The 25,295-nt window shown below is 43.2% G+C and overlaps 2 protein-coding genes across 5 annotated transcripts in view; one reads left to right on the forward strand and one right to left on the reverse strand.

Moving 5' to 3' along the window:
* The window catches only part of vps13b (vacuolar protein sorting 13 homolog B), a 405,382-nt gene extending 403,086 nt beyond the window's left edge, over window positions 1–2,296 (forward strand). The window contains exon 69 of the mRNA XM_079503680.1: window positions 131–2,296. Within this exon, the coding sequence (XP_079359806.1) occupies window positions 131–379 (249 nt within the window). The 3' untranslated portion in view covers window positions 380–2,296. The remainder of the gene's footprint in view (window positions 1–130) is intronic.
* On the reverse strand, window positions 2,076–24,011 carry rgs22 (regulator of G protein signaling 22). Of its 4 annotated transcripts, none has more exons than XM_079504415.1 (24): window positions 23,904–24,009; window positions 23,778–23,806; window positions 23,581–23,643; window positions 23,236–23,418; window positions 23,064–23,149; window positions 22,343–22,515; window positions 21,486–22,233; window positions 20,973–21,134; window positions 20,668–20,845; window positions 20,096–20,224; window positions 17,773–17,874; window positions 16,595–16,789; window positions 15,962–16,054; window positions 15,636–15,811; window positions 15,147–15,309; window positions 13,490–13,663; window positions 11,648–11,704; window positions 10,920–11,099; window positions 6,692–6,871; window positions 5,943–6,092; window positions 4,901–5,005; window positions 4,621–4,726; window positions 3,742–3,841; window positions 2,076–2,554 (listed from the first exon to the last, which is right to left on the reverse strand). In XM_079504415.1, the coding sequence occupies exons 1-23, from the start codon at window positions 23,923–23,925 to the stop codon at window positions 3,744–3,746; spliced, it is 3,552 nt and encodes a 1,183-aa protein (XP_079360541.1). In that variant the 5' UTR covers window positions 23,926–24,009; the 3' UTR covers window positions 2,076–2,554; window positions 3,742–3,743. The 4 variants fall into 4 exon arrangements, 3 of the variants coding, with proteins under 3 accessions (XP_079360541.1, XP_079360543.1, XP_079360542.1); XM_079504417.1 differs by having other exon boundaries at window positions 13,490–13,642; window positions 23,904–24,008; XM_079504416.1 differs by having other exon boundaries at window positions 10,920–11,081; window positions 23,904–24,008.
* Between the last annotated feature and the right edge of the window lie 1,284 nt (window positions 24,012–25,295).

A 25,295-nucleotide genomic window follows, 5' to 3' on the forward strand; every position in this document is an offset into this window, starting at 1 on the left:
CGTCCTCTTACCAAAGTCAGATAAAGGCTAGGTATATGTTATAAAGATAAATATTGTATTATGTTTGGTCATGATATCAAAATGTGTGTTAACTAATACAAGTGGTCCTTTCTCCCTCTGTCCTCCTCAGGGCGATAGCAATCGGGAGCGTCTGTCTGAGCAGCAGTATCAGCGTCTGGTGGACTTTGTGACTCGTGCCTCCCAGTATCTGTCCCCCTCTGTCGCCTCTCTGCAGCTCCAGGCCCCTGTAACGCTCGCTGAATCACCACCATCTGTCACCAAGTCCTACCGCTATCTGGTAGAACCAGCCTTCGCCAGGGTGTTCGTCAGTAAGTTCACCACAGTCAAGAACAAGGCGTTACGCATTGGGTTCCACTGACCAGTAGCCTACACACACAGACTCATCCGCACACCGCTGCATTTAAACAGGAGTCTTTGAGTCAATTCAGATTTTCTTTTCTTTTTTTTTGCTCCAGTCTAGATAGCAGATAATGATTATATATGCAAAATATATTTACAGGAGTTAAAGAACATTTTAAGGTTCTGCCACTCCTACATGGCCAGCTGCTCCTTAGGGTTTAGGCCATTCTCACAAATTGCCTTTAAAAGTAATTATTTTTAGAAATGCACCACAATTCACTTGAATCCCACAGAAAAAGGGAAGAGGCTTTACATGTAAAATGTAAACATGTAAAATGTATGTGTATGATTTATTTATGAAGATGATGTATGTGTAATTACAGAAGTACATAAATAGGGATTACATTATTGTACATGCACATCTCAATATGAGACGGCCTACTGTATACTGAACACTAACATAAAAGGTTTATGAAATGTAAACCCTTCTTTGACCAACATGTTGTGCTTTTAATGTGCAGCTGGGGCTCATTAGTCAAGGGTTAATGTTCATGTGGGTCCTTTGTCACTCTTACTTTGATAGAATTTCATACGCCAAAACATATTTGTATCATCGGAGTATTATTCATGTATGTTTTTGTATTGCCTCTCAAAATGTCTCTTATAAACACCTCAATTACACAAAACCTACCATACTTCATCAAATACTGATGTTGGTATTGTCACTTTGATAAGTTTGATTTCACAATGTAGGCCCATTGTGCCATAGACTAATTGCTTCCTAGTCCCATGTATATGGGACTTACTTATGGATTATGGTAAAAACATGAAAGAATAGCATTTTGATGAAGTTTTCTGATATCCAGGGGTTATCAAACATTTTATGGAGCGATTTGTTTGGGCTAACTAAGATAGGACACCCAAAACTATCCAGTATAGTAGTAGTAACAGAAACAGTAGGCTACTACTGCTAACTCCAACATCAGAATAGCATTTTAATGATGTGATTTTGAGGTCTTTAATATATGTTTTGAGAGGCATTAGACTTCTATAACAATCATGAATAGACAATACAGCATATCGTTGCTGTCAGGCAGAAAGCTTTAATCTCTATATTCTAACTGTTTTCATAAATTAGTGCTCTACACCACTCCACATGTTGACAGAGACGATATCTCACGGATAATGTCGTCGCTGTCAGGTGGAAACCTTTTGGAAAACTGGGAAAAGAACCTGTGTTCTAATGTACCCAATGTAGTTATAATTTATTCAAAAGCTCTTGTTAATACTTTTCATTGGTTCAATATTTTTACCTTAATGTATTTTTTTCCCCTAAAAATGTAAGATCTACAAGCTCACAACGCGTTGATGCGTTGTGAGCTTGTAGATCAGCTATTTTTACTCTAGTATGACAAAGTAGGGCATTGTTATTCACAAAAATGACATTGACATATGGAGATACAAGCTTTCTGCTGATGTGTCTCAAAACATATCTTTAGACGGATCGTTATAATCACCCAAGTTATACATATATAGTTATACATTTTCTATCTTAACACTAGAATGATTCACTCACACAGAATCAGCCCATGTGAATGAGCATGGTGCTCGTCTTACGCCAATGTAAGTGCAATATTATAAATAATTATTTGATTGTAATGATACCAGCTGTCAACCAAATTGATGCTGTTTTCTGTTTATTTTTATACATACTGTATAGAGAGAGCGGTGTTCTCCGAGGTTGTTTGAAAATAATTGTTCTTCGTAACCTTACATTCATGCCAATTGTTCTTGATGCAAAAAGATATGCCTTTGTTGTTATAACTGCAAGCTGTTTAGACATTTTTACATTTTGTCAAATCTAATGCCTATGTTGTAGGTACATGTATAATATATTGTGTTATTTAAAGATAATAAAAACTTTTATGTCTTCCAATAGCTTCCTCTATCTTTGATTGGCCCTCCCATTATAATACAAATCTTCCTATGAAAAGTAAAACATTACTGCACCTTTCAATTTAGACTGTAATAATATTCGTGGGGTATCAACTTTCATTATTTAGGCTAAAACACGAAGTGATACAGTAGATGGAAGTTGTTATATATTATTTGGCACACACAGTAGCTGTGTCATCCTGCTGCTGTCCATGAAGGCCAAGATGTCACTCACACTGTCTTGGAAGACATTCTGAAACTGGAGAGGCAAGAGAACTGTCAGTCAGTTTATTAACAAGGGACTTACAGTGTTTCAGTCTACACTACTTTAACCACACGTACCAGGATATCCCTATTTTGGGCCTGTCCTATTAAACGAACATTCAGTGAAAATAGCAGATCTACGTGCTCCAACGTGTCACGTTGTGAGCCTGTAGAGCTTGGGAAAAGTACAAGCCTATGTCCCACAATGTCTCAGTTCACAAGTTATATATAATTTTAATAGTGTATGTATTTTTTTACTACAATGTTATGCAACTAAAGTTTTCAAATATTAGTGGAGTAAAGGACAATATTATCTTCTGAGATGTAGTACAAATACAAAAAAAGTAATACCTCAAAATTGTACTTACAGTATTTGAGTAAATTTACTTAGATCATGCTTTACACCACTGCTGTTTGAGCAAATTGGTTTGAGCCACTTGTGAACTGAGGTCAAATATATTCAAATATCATCTCAGGACTTCCCCCTGTGATCCCCCCCTCTCCCTCTGCACAGCTTCGCTTACAGTTTGTCTATCAATAGTAAGCATTTAACACATTTTTGATAGCTTTTCCAAGTTAACCATTAATGACCAGATCAGGTCTTTGTTACAAAGACTGCCTCTGCAAACCCAGCCCTAGTCTCATGGCAACAACAGGCCATTTGTTGGGGACCAGGCAGCGGAGTCTGCTGCTCTCAGTTTTCTCTCATCATTTGTGCTCAGATAACAGTGTCCGTCATAGTCTTGTGTCTGTGGCACACGTGTCGTGTACTCTAATTAGATTGCTTACTCTTATGCTTTGGTTTCACTGGATGTTACACAAGACTCTTCCATGGCCATATTCTGTCATCTACTTTTGTCAATCTTTCTGTTCAACTGAATAGTCAGACTAAACTCTAAAACGCCCAGAAGGTGGAATATTCATTTTCATTTACTTATTATGGTTGAGTTTCCCATAGCTGATGCCTGATGTGTCTCAAAACTCAGCAGCAAATTTGAAATGGAGACAAAACTGTTTGTGCTTCCAGTTCAACTCTGCTGCAGAGCCAATCAAACAAAAGCTATGGGAACAGGATACTGGTATGTCAACTTCTGGACTGGGAATACTGTTTTATGTAGAGAGACTGTAGTTAAAATGGCAAGTGTGAGTTGAGGTGTAGGTTGTTGTTCCCACATTGCTTACCGTTATTGTGCCTTGTCTGTCCTGGGCGAGAGGACACATGGGCGCAGCTGGCTGCGTCTGCTACCAGCTGACATGAAGCTGTGGCCAGAAGATGAGCGATCTGGAGGAGAGAGAACATTTGCTGTCATAGAGTTGGAGAAATACCAGGCTGTGTTATTTACAGAAGCACATACAGTATGTGGGTTAGTGACAAGATGACACTTTTTTTTTTTAAATCTTTAAAATTTTAAAGGCAGGTGTATTTTAAACACAGGTTTGTGGGGTTTATACTGTGACACCTTTTTGTTCTAGGTATATACACACAATGCTCAAACAGCTCAAACGATTCTCTGCTCTATAGTCATTCCCCATGTCTCCTCATAGTCCTTCAGTCCTTGTCATTGTCCTGGCACTCCACGCCAAGCTAGTCAGCTCTACGTAGGAAATGATGATGACCTCCATCTGTTTTCCCACTAGGAAGACTCCCACATAGAATTCCCATTAAAGCACCATTTGCACCATGCTTCATTTACAATAGCCCTCATTCACTATGGAGTCGAGCATTAATACCATGCTTCATTTACGACATTCAATTTGGACCGGGATCTACTGTAACTACTGCACAAACACTGATGTCTATTACACAGGATGAAGTGGGTGAGAGAACATACTGTATATGATTCTGAGAGGTCAGTTTGATTTAGCTTTCACCTGCTTCTTTGATATTACGTTAAGAAAGGTTGAAGTATTTGGTGCAAGGTCTGACACGCTTGGCCTGCATGGTGTGTGTGTGTGTGTGTGTGTGTGTGTGTGTGTGTGTGTGTGTGTGTGTGTGTGTGTGTGTGTGTGTGTGTGTGTGTGTGTGTGCGCACGTGCATGCATGTTCGTGCAAGTGTGTACCTGAGCCTGTGGAGAATGAAGCGACTACTTCTAACTGACTCTGTCTTTTCAGCAGCACTTCCTCTCTCTTCAGAGCTGCCATGTACTTGGAGTACGACCAAGACATCTGAAGGAACGCATACAAAAATCATTATATGCTTGGATTATTCTCTCCTTTTCCAATACTGGCTGGTCAGAGGTGGCCGTGAAATCATCTATAGTGATACCTCATCTTCATCACCGTATTCCTCCTCATCAAAAGTGCACACGGTGCTTTGGCACAGCTGTATAAAGTCCTCACCTGCTGTGTAGGAGAATATATCAGTCTGCTCTGTTCCCTCGTCAACTTGTCCTCCTGTTCCAAGTCATCCCCCTCTACTTCTTCCACTTGTGTCTCCATCTCATCCTGCACTACAGACGGTGATAGAATCTCATGATAATTTCATGGAAAACCATGAAAAATGACATACTGTATGTCATCGAAAAGCATGATTTTCATCCTTTCCAGGCCCCCCCCCGCCCCAATATTTGGAGCACGCTGAATCGAATGGTGTCTCGATTTTTTCCCGACCTTTAGAAAGCGGTTAAATCAAGCATAGAAATATTCATGGTTTTGGAAAACCAATGACTATAGTACAGTAGGTCGTCGGAAAGCATGATTTTCATCTTTTTGTTTTAGTTTTGTTTTGACCACTTTCCCCCACTATTCGGAGCACGCCGAATCGAATGGTGTAGGTCTCGATTATTTTCCCAACCTTTAGAAAGTGGTTAAATTCTAAATTAAGTTTCACTAATCAGACTTTTCAAAATGGCGGCAAGCTAGACGGACGTGTGTCTCTCAACTCCGCAGCTTGTTACAAATTATTTAACAAATAAAACAGACTAATGGAAAAGTGAGCAGTTTTATTTAAGCAACCTGATGAATAACAAAAGAATGACCAAACGAGGTGGCAAAAACCAAGCCAAGTTGAGCTTCGGTTCTGCTGGGTCCAAGGAAAGCGGGGAAGCTAATGCTAGCAACATGGCTGGGGCTGAGAGCCTGGGAGCTGAGGTGGAAAACAGGAGCCGTTGCTCAGAGAGTGCAAGTTGCTCTATTCTCGAGGCTATCAAGGAGATGAAATCCGAATTCTCCCAAAAGTTAGATTCAGTCATGACGGCGATTGAAGGAATGAAGAAAGAGGTCGGAGATTGCAGTTTCACTAATCATGCTGTATAATATACACTTTGTATTCAAATTCATATATAATTCATATTTTATTATATTTTCACATTCAAAATTCAGACATTTTAAAATTTACACATCATTATAAAGCCATTTGCCAGGTGTGTGTTTGTATGTTGACCTGTTGTTCCTTTGTCCTCCGCCTCTGCAACCTGGCTCTGTGTTTCACTCTCTGCTCCTCCAGCAGTGGCAGGAGCTGCTCCTCCTTCACGCTGCTCCTCAAAGTCTGGAACTGAGGCCACAGCTTCAGCAACTCACTGAACACCGACATCTGGACACACACACACACACACACACACACACACGCACACGCATACGCACACACACACACAGAGAGAGAGCGAGAGATGGGTATGCACTCATAGATGGGTGAGAGATGAGAGATGAGAGATGGGTATGCACTCATTGTCACACAGACAAACGCGCGCACGCAATGCAATAATACTGATGAGCCTTCCATGGACTGCATCAGCGCAATCCGCAGTGCAGCTCACGTCCATTCTACTGAGCCATGAGTGATGCTGCCGCCTTGCTAAAGGTTAGTCATGTCCTACTGTTGTCCATCATTTACAACACTATCGCTCCACCACGCTGACATGCATATATCTTCTTAATGCGCTTTATTTATGCGAGGGTCACACAGCTTCTTAAGCTTTCACTCCTACTCATTATGAATTCTATCGTTTATCGTTAGAATTCGTAGTTATCGTTTAAATTACTTATCAGTTTGTTTGTCCACATTTCAGTGAGAGTGAACACTCTCTAGCCTGATGTATACTGTACTTGAAGATCTCCAAGCAGATCTCCAAGCTTACAATGCATTGCGCTGTGATGCGTTGGCCATAGAGATAAATGAACATATGGGCACACCTGTGCCTCTCGGAAGATGTAAGGGCCAAGCTCCTTGCGTTTGTGCAGTATCCGCTGGGCCTGTTCAGGAGGAATGTCAATCTGGAGCAAAGGGGCCACGGAGGAGTTGATGAAACAGCTAATGATGGTGGAGATCTTCTGCTGGATGGTGGCCTCGTCACTGTGGGAGTGACACAGGTCCTGTTGGAAGAGAACAGAGAGAATTGTATAATTTAGCCAGCATGTTGTCACATAACTTTTATGTCAAGATCACCCCTTTTAAAGCTTACTGTACACCACTGACTGTATACTGCCCACTTGTGGTACAGCTACAGTGAAGGGAAATATAATAAGCTGCGAGTGGCATATAATAATAATGATGCTCTCAGAATCCTGCTGGGGTGGCAGCGCCTGCCAATTGTTTGTGAACATTGGTGTTCCCACTCTAGATGCTGTCATCAGGAATGTGATGTACAGTTTGAAATTATAATGGATTTAACTATACCATAAGAAGAGCAGCATTATGTACTCTTCTAGTTTTCTGAGATATTGGAGAGGGTGTCTGTATGGTTTTAGAGGTATTTTGCAAGTGATGAAGACTGCACCTTGTGTTCAAAGAAGTTAACAACCCACACATTAAATTATTGTATGTTTTGCACTCCGTCCGTCCGTCCGTGTGTGTGTGTCCGTCCGTCCGTCCGTCCTTCCGTCTGTGAACAGCTAATCTCCGGCACCGTTAACCCAGTCGATGCCAAATTTTGCACACACACTCCCTGGATGCCAACGATGAACCTCTGCCCCAAGATTTCCAGAACGGCCTGTTATAGCGCCACCAGGAGGCTGCTTTGTGCAAAACAAGTTTTTGGACAGTACACCTACAGATTTTGTCCAAACATCACGCAAATTGGTACACAGTCTCTCTAGAGCCATTCAACAAAACGGGTCTTTCAGATTTCTCAGACTCCATCCTGATTGGCTAAGATTGGCTTCCAAAGTTCGCAGGAGTGCTCAGTTTCAAACAAAATGCTGCAAATCATGAACACATCGTGTGATTTCCGTAAAATTGTGCACGCACATTCCCACTAGGCAGAGGAAGAAATGCCACATGAACATTTTCAACTCAGCCTCATGGTGGCGCTATAACTGGCCAAAAAGTGTTTTTACCTCTAACTGCACGGATCTGTGGATAACTTTGTATGCCAACTCCCTAGAGGCCAAGAAAAAAGCTTTGCCTGGAATTTTTCACATCTGCTCTTTATAGCGCCACCAGGAGGCCGACATATGTAAAACACATTTTCTAATATTACTCCTTCAGATTTTATCCAAATTTCACGTAAATCGGTACACATGCTCTCCATAGTCATGTGATCAAGAAGGGTTTGTTTGATTTCTCATAATCCACCCTCATTGGCTACAATTGGCTTCTAAACTTTTCAGGAGTAGCCCGCTTTGTACCTGTTTTGTACAAATCGCCACAACTACTCAACGCAGCGTCCGATTGTGGTGAAACTGTGCATGCATATTCCCACTAGGCTTTGGAAGAAATGCCACTTGACAGTTTTCAAATCAGCCTCATGGTGGCGCTACAACAGGCCAAGCCGTGTCTCTCTCACACACACACACACACACACACACACACACACACACACACACACACACACACACACACACACACACACACACACACACACACACACACACACACACACACACACACACACACACACACACACACACACACACACACACACACACACACATATTGCTCCTAAACATTTTGCCAAACATCACACACACTCCTATCGTCCTGGTGGAGACCTGTGCCCAGAAGGGCACTTTTTCTAGTTATCAGTGTCCTGCTGCCATTTGCTATACAGTACATACTTAAAAACGCGAATCCGGAATCCGTCACAGCCATGGTTATTTGTTTTTGTAAAATATAAATAGAATATGCTTATTCCAATATTAAGGAGTACAAAGGTCAGTGACATTACAACCAGCTAGGATCCTAGGATCCTAGATCAGTGAATTGTGGCGAGACGGACTGCTTCCATATACATGTACTGTATTAGGAGGCCCAGCTTGACTGGATCAATACTGCGGCCGTGATAACACATCATTCATCTCTAGGTAGCATTTCTCATAAAATCCATGTACTGTCAGTGTGTACTGAACAGTATGGGTTGGGAACTGTCGGTACTGAACCAGGCCGGGCAGAGATCTGTGCTCTGAGGCAGTGACGTAGAGTCTGTGGGGGCCGGGGGGCCAGGGCCCCCATGAGGAATTGGACCAGGGATCTCGGCCCCCATGAGGAATTGGACCTGAATATATATTCGCCTCGGTTCGTCCCGTTTGTGCCGCATCAGGGGGGGGGGGGGGGGCCATGAGGATTATGAAAACTATTCGTCCCTGCTCTGAGGTGTGCACATTTCTAGTTCAGTATCATTTCATAATAATATATGATCTGTCCATAGTTAAACAGTCCATAGTTAATCCAGCTCAATGCAATCCATTGTTTTGTCGTCTCTTGTATTTAACACCAACATGTAAATACAATTACCATACAATTACCATTCCACCAGAACAACCTCCTGGACTCCAAACAGTCTGGTTTCAAAGTGGGTCACTCGACAGAGACTGCCCTGCTGGCAGTGACGGAGTCGCTCCATGCCGCTAGAGCGAACTCTCTCTCCTCCGTCCTGATACTCCTGGACCTGTCTGCAGCGTTCGACACGGTGAACCATCAGATCCTCCTCTCCACCCTCGAGGGGATGGGTGTCTCAGGCTCTGCACTCTCCCTGTTTGCATCCTACCTGACGGGTCGCTCCTACCAGGTGATGCTGAGAGGGTCTGTGTCAGAACCACACAGGCTCACAACTGGGGTTCCCCAAGGCTCGGTTCTGGGTCCTCTTCTTTTCTCTCTCTACACTACATCTCTGGGTGCTGTCATCCACTCCCATGGCTTTTCCTACCACTGCTATGCCGATGACACCCAGCTGATCCTCTCATTCCCCCCCTCCGATACCCAAGTGGAGGCACGCATTGCTGCTTGTCTGGCTGACATCTCGGCGTGGATGTCGACAAACCACCTGAAGCTCAACCTGGACAAGACCGAGCTGATGTTCCTCCCGGGGAAGGGCTGTCCGCACCGAGACATGGCCATCACCATTGATAATGCTGTGGTGACCTCAACTCGGACTGCGAAAAATCTGGGTGTGACCCTGGACGATCAACTGACGTTCTCGGCAAACATCGCATCAGTGACAAGGTCCTGCAGATTCCTCCTCTACAACATCAGGAGGATTCGCCCCTTCCTCACGGAGAAGGCAGCCCAGGTGCTCATCCAGGCTCTCGTCATCTCCCGCCTGGACTACTGCAACTCCCTCCTTGCTGGTGCTCCGGCATCTGCCATCAGACCTCTGGAGCTTGTTCAGAAAGCTGCGGCTCGTCTGGTGTTCAACCGCCCCAAGTTCTCCCACACAACCATCCTTCTCCGTTCTCTACACTGGCTCCCCGTAGCGGCCCGCATCCAGTTCAAAACCCTGGTGTTAGCCTATAGGGCAGTGAAAGGAACAGCTCCTTCCTACCTCCGGGCTATGGTCGATGCCTACACCCCTGCCCGACCACTTCGGTCTGCCACCTCGGGGCGACTGATTGCCTCGTCACTCAAGGGTCCTTCTGGCCGATCCACACGGTCACGACTCTTTTCTGTTCTGGCCCCACAGTGGTGGAATGAACTCCCCACTGATGTTAGGACAGCAGAGTCACTGCCCATATTTCGCCGCAGGTTGAAAACCCACCTCTTCAGGAAACACTACCCTTCCTCTCTGCCTGACCTACTTGTTGTTAACTAGTTGTACGAACGCTTGTTTTCTATTGTTGTATTGTTTATTGGATCTTGTTTAGTCGATACACTTAATTGTTTTAGCTCATGCTCATTTGATTTAGCTATTTTGTCTCATCTGTTTAAGGAAATAGGTAGCTGATATATTGCACTTTTACCTTAGCGCTAGGTATACTCTTGGTTGCTTGTTTTTGCAGAAAATGCACTAAAGACTTCTGGTGATTAGTAGTTTTTGTTCCCTACCTATGTTGAATACACTTATTGTAAGTCGCTTTGGATAAAAGCGTCTGCTAAATGACTGTAATGTAATGTAATGTACAATGACATGAACCACAGCATGGTCACACATACAGTAGGCTACATCTAACCTTCAATCATGTTCTGAAATCTGAATCATCTTCTTACCTTGTACCTCTGGACCTCCAGCCAGAACAGTACATCGTTCTCCAGGAAGTCTCCCTTCAGAGAGACGAAGCGTTGGAACTGGTGGCACGTGGTGGGGTTGAGCAGGACCTGTCTGAATAGCAGAATCTCCTTGGATGAACTCATCCACAGCCCCTCGGCCTGCTGGGATATGGGGAGATGCTGCATGATGGAAGTAATTTAGAATCGGTCAAATTCATCCCATCATTAAGACATTTTTGTCCACAAATTGTAAATTATATAGACTATAAACTAGTGTCAGAAATTACAGGTTATTCAAGAAAATAAGATTTTTTTTTATTTGGTTGTGAGTTTTCTGATAACCTGTTAATTGCCTGTATTAACATAATAACATTTCAGAAAAAGATGGTGGTCAATCGTGACTGCAGACTACATGTTCCTGTAGAGAGTATGAAAGGCTCATGTTTTTTATCATAGTTCAGCTATAAAGGCAGGATGGGGGTCATGGGAACAGAGCTTAGTGGAACACATTCTAAAGGCCATTAAAGGCATGTTAGCAATAGCGATGCTTTAATCCTGTTTATCCTGGAACGAATTTAGGAAAACTAACAGCAATTCCAAAGTGACGTTTGACAGATTCAGTGCATCAAGCCAAGTTGTGAAGTAAATCACACACACTTTTCAGTCCAGGAAATGGCTCATTTTTCTCTGTTCAAAATAACCGGCTTCCAAAGAGGATTTCACCTTACCTTCCAGGCTTCTCTCCTTCTGCTTCGCCCGTAGCTCTGCTTGTCTGCTGCCTGGAGCTGGAACACGCACACATGCACACACAGGGGTCAACAGTCTGCTGCCTGGAGCTGGAACACGCACACATGCACACACAGGGGTCAACAGTCAAGACACCGAGTAATCTAGGGTTACACGGGGACACTCAACACCTCTCAAGCCTCTCTGTTGCACTCGATGTCGAAAGCCCACTACTAGGTTGTGTTCTTTCTATCCTCTGCTCCTTCTCAAGAGGACTTGAGATCTCTCTCAGGCCGATCTCTCTCACCTCTGCCATCCTCTCCTCTCTTCTCCGCTGTGTAACGCTAAACTTCCTCTACCTCTCATTTACCTCTCATTACCTAATGAGAGGATCTGTGTCCTGACAAGCTGAACTTGATAACATAATGAGGCGCAGCAGATGAGTTTGTGGTTCGTGTGTTAACACCTGATGACTCCAGAGCAGAGAACGCTTTGACAATGCTGGTATTTTATGGTTTCTCATATAGCAGCCTCATTCACGCTTCCCTGACTCCAAAGCACTGGCCTGTCTAAATGCCTGGAAGGATTCTGAGAGAATGAGTAATAACTAACAATGCAAACTCTTGACCACAGTGTTTTGGTACACTGTTGTTCTTCTCTGTTATTAAAAGCTAAGTCTGTTCTACTGACAGCAAACACCACTGAGGAAGGCCCGCAGGAGCCGAAACATATCTGTTTGTCAGACTGTAAATTAAAAGCGCAAACATTTATTCTGTGAGTGCGGTCTGTTTCTTAAGACTGTTCTTCTCTATTAAAAAACACTGACTTTGACTCTGATACACATGAACATGATATTCCATATCTTCTTGAGTTCTTGGCCACCCATGTATGACCATCGTGCTTGCATAGAAGACATTGTGTGCATACACTAGTATATCCATATATTCTGTAGTTGATTTATTTGTGGCTTAGATAAATCAACAACAATGTATGGAGATGTGTATCTGAGAATAACCCCCTGTTTAGCTCCCCATGGCAATTACCTTTCAATAATATACTGACTTACTTAACATGCTTGCTCACTACTAAACAAGTTGTTTTCATCAAATTATCTAGCTGATGTTTTTACCTGTCCAACTAAACACTATACACAGAATATAGCTATAACACAAATGAGGAACAATATCATCAGAATTGCTGCTATGTATTCATCAAATGCTTTTCTACCAATATTTTTGAGTGGTCCAACCACTCCAAGGAACAGCAATGTCCGTGGTGTTCACCTATGTTTGTGACTGTTAACCTATGTTTGTGTGTGACTCATGTGTGACTCATGAGTACCAGTAGGGGCGCTGTTTTTATTTTAATTGGAACGATAAAGAGAAGAAATTGGAACGATACAAATTGGAACGATAAAGAGAAGAAATTGGAACGATACAAATTGGAACGATACAGAGAAGAAATTGGAACGATACAAATTGGAACGATACAGAGAAGAAATTGGAACGATACAAATTGGAACGATACAGAGAACCAATAGGAACTGAAATTGGAACGATACAAATTGGAACGATACAGAGAACCAATAGAGGGGAGTTGCACCACTCAGTTCACACAGGTGTGATTTTTTTAACTTAAAAACGAATCCACCTAAAACAAAAAGCATTAGGACAGCATATCCAAATGATCTGTCTGCTATTCAGTATTCCAAATAGAACCCATACATTTAATGTGTTAGAATGTTATCAAACATGTTCCAAAAGTGTTTATTTGAAACTATGTGGCTGGAACCATATCTAGAGACTCAGAAATGTCTAGAAGCCTAAAACAGACGCCACACAAACCTTCTGTCTCTCTGTGAACTCTGCTGTAGCCAAGAACAGAGGAAGCCATGTCTTCTCAATATGTCTCCTAACAATATCCTGGATCTCCACCACGACAGAGTTGGAGAGACGTTCGTGTTTTAAGCGCTCAGGTCCACCTGCCAGGCGCATTATCTGCATACAGTAGACATAATACTGTAATACACATGAAAACACAAATATGAAGAATCAGGGCTTGGTTGTGCGAGCGTTTGCGTGCATGCGTGTGTGTGCTATACTGTAAATGTTAAAGATGTGAGGATGATGGGGTGGAGACAGCATTGGTCTGACGGCTCTAAACCACAATAAGAACATATACAGAGGTCTGGTATCCCTGGGGGAAGGAGGGAAGGCTGCTCACAGCAGGAGATTCAAGCCACACGTCTCTCTCTCTCCTGACTCCTGCTGGGCTTTCTGTCACTCTCTGTTCTCTCCGTCCCTCTGGTCGCTTTCTATAATGTCTCCCTATTTCAGTTATTTTTTCTCTCACATCTCTCACACGCACGCACATGCGCGTTCACACGCACAGACGCACGCACGCACGCACGCACGCACGCACGCACCAGACCAAATGAGAACCAGTCATGGCACATGAGTGGGTGAGTCTGCAGATGAAAGGGGGCCAATCTGTGACTGAATGACTGATTGATTGAGAGAGTGAAGGTCCAAGGCAGTAAAGCTGTCAGTCTCTCTACATCCCTCACGCAGACAGGAACCCAGACAGAGATGCAAGAGTCACAGAGCCACATCCAATTTACAGAACCCCCCAGTCTATGGTATTTATGCTACGTTAGAATGTAGAGTAGAGTAGCATGAGGGATTCACAGTCAAATCCAGCATGTACATTTATTTCAGTGTAAATGTTTTACTTTAACGGTAATTTTTCCCAAGTTAAATCAACACTCTGGATGTTACTGTGGAGGAGAGAGCAAGGGGGTGACATAAAGTACTGTAGGTCTTAAGTTCAAAGTTGAACCCATGATGTCACAAGTACCTCATCTAAGCCCACCACAGGAACGCCCAGTCATTTGGCTGTTCTGTATCAAGTCTGATGCATCAGATATTTCCATGACATTAGAAAAGCTCTGTGGCGGCCAGCTCAGCTACAGACAATTGAAAAAAAAAACAGGAAGTCTGTACTGCTCGTTCCAAGCCCATGGCCAGTGGCCCCCTGTCGTAATACTAGAACCTAGAAACCTAATCTCCATCTATAAATGTCAGGAGAGATTTCATCCAACTGTCATTGTTACTGGAGCCAATCGACGCTGTCCTCCTGATCCAAACCACAGTCATCTCACTCTAACTCTAAGCAGCTTTCTCATCCTCCATCTTCTACCATCACACTGCTGTCACAGCTGTCAGCAGGCAGTCTGCAGGACACCACAGATAGATGATTGGTACGCCTTTCAGAGCCACAGTCCCCTCAACTTGTCAATCTCAAATGCATAACGGATTCTAAATATCAACGTATGTGAGCTCGTCTTCTGACGCCTACGGCTCATGCGCTTTCAAGTGTTTCGCGATGATTTTAATTCAATGGAAGCTTAAAATTGTCATCACTGAACCAAAGATTTGAAGAAGAAAAAAAAATGTCAATAAAATGTAATATCTCTGCCTTCTAAATAATGTGTGGACTTACATGCTCTTGTTGCTCTGCTGAAGCGGGGCTGTTGGGGCCGAAGAAGTACTTTCTGTCGAGGTATTTGGTTGTGATGGAAGATGACTTCTCCAGCCTGACATCTTTATTCTTCTGGGGAGTCCTTCTGTACTGATCTAGGTCCAGCCAACAACTCAAGTGGACACTGAATGGAATCACATTCAAAAGACATAACCACACAAACTGCAATATGCATGACATGGACAGATGATATTGCGCACGCACACGCACGCACGCACGCACGCACGCACGCACGCACGCACGCACGCACGCACGCACGCACGCACGCACGCACGCACGCACGCACGCACGCACGCACGCACACGGATATAGCTGAAGGGACGTTATAACATTAACTCATGCTTGGTGGATGTTTTTGTTTTTGTGTCGTGAAGCCCAAAGCAACACACTTTGTGTGACCTTAAACCAGGCTGAGTGTACATGCACTCTGGACATCAATTATTTCCCCACCTGGCGTCGTGTTCCTGCAGGAAGGACCGGAAGTGCTGGATCTCATGGCGATGACGGAGTAAGGAACCCAGGCGGTAACCATGGTATCGCGGCGAGACATTCAACCAAGCATTATCATGTCCCTCTGAGGGCGTAGCGGGACGTGATGGAGGTGGGGTAGACTTACACCGATCCACCTGTCCAGACGGAGAAAGAGGAGAGGAGGATGAGGGATCGTACAGAGAGATAAGGACTGAGACCAAACAGAGACGGAGTGGAAAGTGTCAGCCTAAAGGCAAAACAAGAGGCCAACGGCAAAAATAAGCAGAATCCTTGGTTGATCTGACCTCTCTCAGTCTGAGCTCTGACTCCGCATACAGGCTCTGAAGCTCTCTGTACTCCTCACTGTCCACCCGACGCATCTCCTCCTGGACAGTCACCTGCAGTAAGCACAGACCCCAGACCCCACACACACACACACACACACACACACACACACACACACACACACACACACACACACACACACACACACACACACACACACACACACACACACACACACACACACACACACACACACACACACACACACACACACACACACACACACACACACACACACACACACACACACACACACACACACACACACAAAATCAGAAAGACATTCACCACACCCAGATGAGGAAACCCAGGCTCAAACACAATGTAAACACCTCATTCTCTTTTTATTTTCACACATATGTCACACATCAAAATCAAAACAATGGGACAGAGTCAGGTATCAGCAGACATTTCATCACTTTCTCTGCTTTATTCTTTCTCCTCTGTTCTTAATAGGTTGGATATGGAAATATTCTCGTGCCAAAAGAAAGTTCTTTTTTTGGTCTATGTTCAATATACGACTTTTGGAGGAAAATCCATTAGTTAAATTGCAAGTGAACAGCACCCCCCAGCCCTGGGCTGAGCTCCAGTACCCTGTGGTAGAACTCTGCATCTCTGGAGATCAGCTGCGTCCATGGCTCCAGGAGAAGGACCAGGATCTGCTCCTCAACCTCATCAAACAGCTCCTCAAACGCCGGCGTCAGACGTCCGTACACCTCCCTCCTCGTCTCCTCATCTGCCCCGACACTCCTACTGGCTGAGCTGCACAGATAGGTGGAGTAAAGGATCTGTGGGGAGGGAGAGGAGAGGAGAGATGGAGAGGAAGAGGGGAGAAAAGAGTAGAAGAGAAACGAGAGGAGAAATCGTTAAACCTTCAGAAACGTATCATCACTAGCATCATCATCGTGTTCTCTATTATGATTACCATCATTATCATCATCATCTTCTTCCTGCTTTTCATGTTCTCATAAATCACGTCATCATCCCAATCCACACTATTCACCAGCTCTCATCACTGAGGCCATCATGCCACAGCAACATCACTATTTACACTCTTGGCCACGTCCCACTGGAAAAAGAGATACTCCTCTCCCGTGTGATTACCCTGTTTCAATAAAAGGTTAAACGGAGGAAAATATATTCCACTGTGAGTGTGAAGTATTCTGGATAGGCCCGTTTTCTTCCGTGGTCCAGTTCTAACCAGACGAGGTGGTTCTGGGTCGCTGAACTGGTGGGATCCTGGGGGGTCTGACTCACTTGTTTTTGTGGGCACTTTGTGAGGGGTAAAGTGAGTGGCCAGCCAGAGAATGAGTGAGGTTAGCTATGTGAGCATGTGCACGTTTAGTGTGTGTGGGCATAAAGTGGGGGTCCCTGGCTTTACTATGGTGGGTATATGAGAAAGATTGGATTATTTGTGTGTTAGAGTGCCAAGACCGTCACTCGTCTAAAACACAAAACAGTCGGTGCCAACCCTCTCTCTCTGTTACACACACGCTCCCTTGGCCAGCGGGGTACAGTATGACAGTAGTGTTAATGATGTCTATGGAACAGCTTATGCTGTAACTCTTTACAAATCAACATTGACTTACTGGAGCTGATTGTGTCTCTTGAGATGCCATGTGACTGTACCACAACTGTGTGTGTCTCCGTCCATCTGTCTGTCTGTCTGTCTGTCTGTCTGTCTGTCTGTCTGTCTGTCTGTCTGCCTGCCTGCCTGCCTGCCTGCCTGCCTGCCTGCCTGCCTGCCTCAACCTGTGACTGAGCAACTGACCTGTGCTTGTCGTTGTACTCTGTAAGGGTCCAGTCCGTCCTGATAAAATAAGTGATGGTATTGTTGTAGGTCAGACCACAGGTTCACAGCATTCTCCCAAAGCTGAGACAACAGGAGAGATAAACACGTCACAAGAGGTTTATGATTGGCATCATCACCACAGAAACATATTCCTTGTCAGCTGTACACAATGTAATCACATTGTTTACAGACCATTTTTGTATTTTATTTAACCTTTAACCAGGCTGGACACTTGAGAACAAACAAATAATTATCTACAGTGATAGTCTGGCAAGAGGTAAGCCTCTTGATTTGAAGGAGGAGGTGGGGAATGGGGATAGGAGAAAACAACTCATGCAAACATCAGGACAGATTAACATTACACAAGAGGCTGGAGTAGGAGGATGGGGTAGGGGTGCAAAACTAAACATTTAACAATAATACAATAAGAAATAGGAAAAGGAGTGATTAAAAACAACCAAATAAGTAAAAGCAATTGTTGCTTGTAATTAGTTATGTGGGTGAAAATATCAATGTTTCTTGACGCGTAGAGGGGGATAAATGTGTCCAGTTTTAGGGGTGTTGTGGTGGGCATGTGTGATGCATGTGTGTGTGGCGAACCACAAACAATGGACCACATCATGAGATGTATCTATGCTCCACAATGTACTGGAGATGACCTGGCCCAACCAAATGCCGCTGCACTCGCCTGCGCCAACCACTGGAAAGACGTGATATAGAGGATGGCCAGACACGAAGAAGAATGTCCAGCCATCATTCTGTACACAATATCTCCATAATGAAACAGGCGTAGGGTGGAACACTGCAAAGTTTGGCAGAATGAATATGGTAAAAGGAACTGTTTCACTGTTTAACTTTAGACTATTATCGGGATAGATGTACTGTCAATTATAACGTGCCGTCTACTCAGGTAGCGGTGGCCGAACGGATAGCGGAGCGGTCTTGATACCGGAAGGTCGCCAGTTCGAATCAGCGGTCCGACAGGTTAAAATTACCACCGCTGAAGTGCCCTTGAACAAGGCATTGAACCACTACGATGAAATGTGTTCTATGAGCAGGGCCTGGCTGGAAACAAGTTCTTGAGCTTAGCCCAGATACCCTGGGTAAATATAGTAATCATTTCATTTCATTTCATTTCATTTCAACTGCTTGGAAGATGGGAGGTATAGGGGGCTTTCAGGTAGGAAGGGTAGAAATATATACAGTAGTTCCTAGATTATTTGTAGGATGTGATCAGAATGCCATCACAGGATTTATAGAGCATAGCAGTGGGCGTGGTTTTCTGGACCCACTGAAAACGCTCTAATACATTTTCCCAGAGATTTACAAAAATATTTATATCAATTATTCTAAGCCTATAGAATCCAGCCATCCAGGATCCTTGTGAATCATGACCATAAAACCTTTGATTCTGTGAAGAAGGAAAAAAAAACATTTAACAGGGTTCCCACACATTTTTTCCAATGAAATTTCAAAACTTTTCCAGGATATTTAACCCAATTTCCAGGACTATATAACAATCAGTCAGTGCAATTTGCTCTCACCGTTCCACTCATGCCCTGCAGCTGCACAGGTTGGTGTCACGTGACAAAGGAACAGATCTACAAGCTAACTACGCGTCATGCTGAAGCGAACTGTGAGCTTGTAGACCTGTTCTTTTTGTCATGCCCTATACATTATGCTGCAATCACGCAGCCCGTTTGAAGAAAAAAAACTACTTTTCTTACATATTTCGTGTAAAAATGTATTCGAAATGTTTTTTATTTACAAAATAATTACCCAAATAATGCATAGTCAAATATATTTTCCAGGACCCATAATACAATTCCAGGACCTTTGATCCATTTCAAAACTTTTCCAGTACAGGAAAATGTTATTTCTAATTTCAAACCTTTTCAAGGAATTTCATGACCATGGGAACCCTGATTTAATAAATACCCTTTCACAGAATCAAAGGTTTTATGGTCATGACTCACCACGATCCTGGATGGCTTGATTCTAGGCTTAAAATAATTGATATAAATATTTTTGTAAATCTCTATGGGAAAAAATGAATGGCAGATTTTTCAGTGGGTCCAGAACACCACGCCCACTGCTATGCTCCTATAGTAGGATGTGGTGCCGAGGTGTTGTTGTTCTTTCCAAACAACATAACTTCAGTTTTGGGGATTTTAAGTGTGAGATCCTAATTAGCAAAAGGATTAAGAGGATGTGTCTTTGACGGCATGTTACATTATTTATAAAGAATGGAACCTAAAATTGATTCGCTGTAAAACAATCATAATTTTAGCTGCTACTGGACCTGGTTTCCAGAACCTCCACAGAATTGTGTGAAGAATAAACCCGCCCTAGAGTCCACATGAAGAGCCTGTAGCATCCTCTCCATTCGTCTGCTCCCAAACACTGGACTAGGACTGCTGCTGAAATAGGACTGATGACACAAACACAGAAAAAGAAAGAGCAATAAACGCATGCACACATGATAGGACACTAAAGAACCAAACCATTGGTCTGGCTTAATATTGAGCCCAAATTACTTCTTAATGGCAGCATGCTGTGGAAAATGGTCAACAGTAATTTACAGTGTACCGTGAGGCGTGAGTCATAGTCGATGATGGGCTAATCATGCCAGGCCTGAATATCTACCATACATTAAGGCACACTATGAAAATACCAGAGATTTGGCATTGTATAGAATGAAAGATATGGTCACCATAGTTTGTTTTAGTAAAAAAAACAAGAAAAAAAAACACCAATTGCTTCAAGACACTTTTCAGTTGTAATGCAAGAAAAGGCAACTTTAACTGTATAGCCCATTGCATACACAAAGGCTACACAGTTGGATACACAGATTTCTCCACTTAGTCTTCTTACGGGTGTCTGAGCAGCTCTGGGCAGGCAGGTGTCCGGCCGAAGAGGAGGCAGGGTTATACAGCGGGGGTGTGGGTCTATCCCTGATGGAGGTCTCAAGTGTCTCTCAGCCCACAGGCCCAGCTGAGAGGATTCACCATGGTCTTCCAGAATACACTGAGATGTCCAGAACCTGGGAGCCCTGTCAGTAATATGTTTCACGTTATGTGAAATTATGACGCAGTCTGCCATATAAACACAATTATTTATACACAGTACACACAGAATAACGTACATCATGAACTAAGCCCTTGTTCTCTGATTCTCACCAGTAGGAGAGTAGAGCCTCAGTGAGGCAGGGCTGAATGAGGTGTAGTTTTCCCTCTGTCCAGCAGGGGGTGGTAGCCAGCCCCAGTCTGGAGAGCAGCTCCATACTCAGACTGCTTGAACCACCACCAAGCAGGTACCGGCTCCTCATCAGGACCACATGTCTGATTCACACATTGATTCATATTAGTCATATCTAATATATATATTATCACACCAGTAGTCACATTATCTTTCATTATATCAGTCTTATGTCTTAATATAAACAATTGACAGATGTTAAAGTTAGACTTAACAGCTGACCCCAGCCTTTATTAAATATTTTATACCAGAATATTTTTATAGACAGGAGGCATCACACTGACTTGAGGCTGTCAGATTTAGCGTAGCGTCGTATTGTTATGGCATGTGGAAACAGAAAACAAGTCTAGCTCAGTTCACTCTCCCAGTGTGTGTGTGTGTGTGTGTGTGTGTGTGTGTGTGTGTGTGTGTGTGTGTGTGTGTGTTTCCTCTACCTGTTGTTCTTCTCCCAGTGTCTCATGGTTCTTAGCCGTTCTATATCCATCCAGAGGTTTAGAAGCCTCTCTCCCGGTGATCCCCATAAAAACTCCTTGAACTCATCCCAGCCCTGTCTACTGCCATGTAAACAGGCACCATGGTACCAACTATCAAGGAAATGTCCTTGGTCTGCGGTTGTAGTCTTCTCCGCCATTTTCTTGTCACCAATCTCCATTATTTCTTCATCACCCCTTTTGTCCTCTTCTTGTACATCTCTGTCCATTTCATCACCCTGTGTGTTTCTGTACATAGCAGCTGAATGGACGCAATCTTCACTTTGACAGGACTCATCGTCAGTGTATGCGCCAGTGTTCATCTGGTCTCCTGGCTGACTGGAACGGCCAGGGGTGTTTATTCTGTCCAACTGTGTCAACACCTCTCCAATCACATTTTTGACCAACTCTGCTGCCATGTTTTCAATAGGAATGCCAGAGGATTCAGACCTCTGAGCATTGGAGTAATTCAAACATTTATCTTCCGTGATGATAGCTGGTGGTTTTGTGGGAGTAACTACCTGTTGTGGACTCTGGTGTCGCTGTGTTTTCTCTGAGTTAAGGTGATTAGGTGAGGAAGAGGAGGTACAGTAGAGGCTACATGGACCCTCTTCTCCAGGGAAGCAGGATACACTTCTGGTTGAGGCAAAGCATGCTGGATGGAGATTCATCCTGCATCCTTCTCCTGAGAGTGAGGACATCCTCGTAGACTCTGCTCCGTGGAGGAGGACATGGGCATTATGTCAATAAATTAAAATGTTGAAAAAATCATAGATTTTTCAACATATACGTACATACAGAACTTGTTTGAAAACGTATACCATTTTTTGGTGGAACGTCTTCTTCAGAGCAGGTCAGGGCTGGTGTTATATTCTCATTGGTCAACTTGGAGGGAGATAAAGGTTTTGAGAATGAACTGGTGCTTTCAAATAAGCTGCCATACCTCTTCTGAATACAAAGGTTTGGCTTCCACAGAGACAGCAGCTTGGCTAGCCTAGGAAAGATGGGATAGAACAGACACAGGCAGATTCAACAGACGTGTGCGGTGTGCCACCAATCACACAATGAATACATTCATTTTGATTTATTTGCAAAGAGATTTGGTGAAGAAGGACACAGGGATGTGTCCTAGTATTGACCACTGTGGTACTCCGGTCAAAGTAGTATAAAGGATTTAAGTGGTTAAAGATACTAGTTAACTTGTAACCTACGGGTGTGGCCCAAAGGGGGGAAATTATTAGAGACAGACTATACTTCTATAATCTATAGGTACATCCTAGTCAAATGTATCAAATAAACTTGTATCTATACAGTATGTAGGTGACATACAATTAGTGCATAGAACATGACAATGTGTGTAATCAACTTATTCTTAAACAGGCTGCTGTTGCTATGGTTACTGATAAGAATTGGACACGGCATGTGATAGAATTTAACATGATTTACAGCATGATTAGCAACTTTACACTGCATAATAAGAGGTAAGGCACACTGTAAAGAAGATATCTGTGAAGATAACTGGCAACTGCACACTTGAAATACCTGTATTCAAAGTAGCAGTCACTTTGAATGAATAATGGGAATCTTTCTTTCATGATCCATTGCAATCCTTGCTCTTTGTCCAAGCACTGCAAAAGTGAGAATGCAAGGACTCGTCAAACCATGTTTCCAAAACTACATGGATAAACAAATGTGGAACTCGAGCTACACTTACACAGGCAGTGTAATGGTTGTCTACTAGGTGACTTCTGGCCAGCACTGTGGGGTCATCAGTTGGAAGGTGTGATTTACTCTGTAGGAAGACTGATCTGATCTTTCTGGAGATGCTCTCAGCTGCCTCACTCACCACCTCAAACAGCCCAGTCTCCTGGTTGTACAGCAAAGCCTCAGGGAAGGACTGTCAAGAGCACAATGACAAAGTGCTCAACAGCTAGAAAAGCAGAAGACTAAACAAACGCATCCAAGTCCAAATTGTATTTATGGACCAGGAGTTAACAGAATTACTTTCTCAGAATAGTAAACAATATATTGTTAATGACATGATAATGTATGACTGTACCGGCAGACTCAGGAAATCGTTAAAGAAATCCACCAATGTATCATCGGAGGCTAGACAGTTTTCCTGTATAAACAGAGGAAAATCAATAGTCTGAGAAGCACAATAATAATAAGCACAATCTGCCTCTTTATAAACCCAACAATATACCATGTTAAAACTGGAAAGGTTTGGGGATTTCAATAAACATTTGCACTCACAAAATTGCCAGCAGTCAGATGAGTTAACTCTGAAAACAAAACCGCAAAGAAGACTCACAAACCTACATTGTATTAAACACAGAAAGGTTCAATGTAAATGTTACTATATTTTAACAATGTTCCTACCTGTTTCCATCTTCCCACACATTTTAACCAGATAAGTATAGCTACACGACGAATGGCTGTCCAGCTCACAGTGGAAGTTAAGCCAAGAAAGTGCATTTGGAGACTGCTTCCTCACTGGCCACCAACCTCTCAGTGTAATTACTGACACACCAGGTTGCCATGGAGGTGAGGTGGAGTCATTCTCAAAACACAGGCTGCAGTAAAACTTTAACTAGTGTAGACTACAGAGAACAGGACAAGTATGCATTACTGTTGTAGACATGTTGAGACATTTTCATCCTTTAGCCAGATTGTTAAGAGGTCCAGGTACCCTCCATGTTCAATCCAGAATCCCCAGCTATGGTATAGTATTATTGGGCACTTTTGTTTGCAGTTCAAGTGCAGTGCATAAGTTCTACCACAGGGTGTCACTGAAGACCAGGAAATTATTAAGTGAGCCCACAAAGGGTAGGGTAAGTGATATTTGGGGGTCAAAACATTGTTTTTGGTTCAAAGGTAATAAGGTAGCAAGGGATAATTAGATGAGATGTTAAATGAGAATGAAATGCTGACAAGGTGATTAGACCCTGACAGTGGAGCCTGTGGAGGAGACAGACATCACCCTGAAAACAGTGTTGATAAATTAGAATCGACCCGGACCAATGGGGTCCGGGTGCCTATGGATAATTCCATTTCCAGATAAAACTACAGGATAAAACTATGACTACATGATAAAACTACATGATAAAACTACGGGATAAAACCACATGATAAAACTACGTCACACTTTTTCGTCACGCTTTTTCGTCAAACTATACAGGATAAAACTATGACTGCATGATAAAACTACATGATAAAACTATGACTACATTTCAATTCTGAACAAAAAAAGGAAGAAAATAGCAAATTTGTGTTTGCTGGAATCAAATTAAACAAACAAAAACATGTTTTTTATGTTGGATTCAGATTCAAATAAGGCAATTATACTAAGGTCCCCTGTCCTAATCAAATATTTGCAGGTACAGGTACATGGGTATCTTGGTGGTGTATCGAATCTTGTGGACCAGACCCATTGCAAGATGCTGTACTCCAGCATCTTGCCAATAAGCCATTCCAGCCTGTCAAAGTGGGCAGGGGTGAGGTGGGTTCGGGGGGGTGAGGCCAAGTAGGAGCCTGACCAGTTTGTTTTGGGAAGTCTGGAGCCTAGTTTTAAGGGCCTTTGAGGTGCTGTGGTACCAGGAGGTGCATGCATAGTCAAAGAAACCTTGTACGAGGGCTCCTGTTAAGGTCTTCAAGGTCTGTTGACCAGTGAGGAGATCCTGTAAAGGAATCTTGTTCTTTGGTTGACTTTTTTGAATAAGTTGGTGGCCATTTTATCACCGGAAAGATTAGCCTCCAGGATGGATCCTATAG

The sequence above is a fragment of the Electrona antarctica genome (genome assembly GCF_951216825.1).
Source record: "Electrona antarctica genome assembly, chromosome: 6".
NCBI classification, from domain to species: Eukaryota; Metazoa; Chordata; class Actinopteri; order Myctophiformes; family Myctophidae; genus Electrona; species Electrona antarctica.

What these genes read in the sequence shown, in the direction of transcription:
- rgs22 (XM_079504415.1), bottom strand. Translation starts at nt 23,925, where the DNA reads ATGTGTGGGAAGATGGAAACAG. An exon ending in GTGTGGGAAGATGGAAACAG is followed by an intron (nt 23,807 to 23,903) that starts GTAGGAACATTG and finishes TTTTGTTTTCAG; the next exon opens with AGTTAACTCATCTGACTGCT. An exon ending in GAGGCTCTACTCTCCTACTG is followed by an intron (nt 20,846 to 20,972) that starts GTGAGAATCAGA and finishes TATTACTGACAG; the next exon opens with GGCTCCCAGGTTCTGGACAT.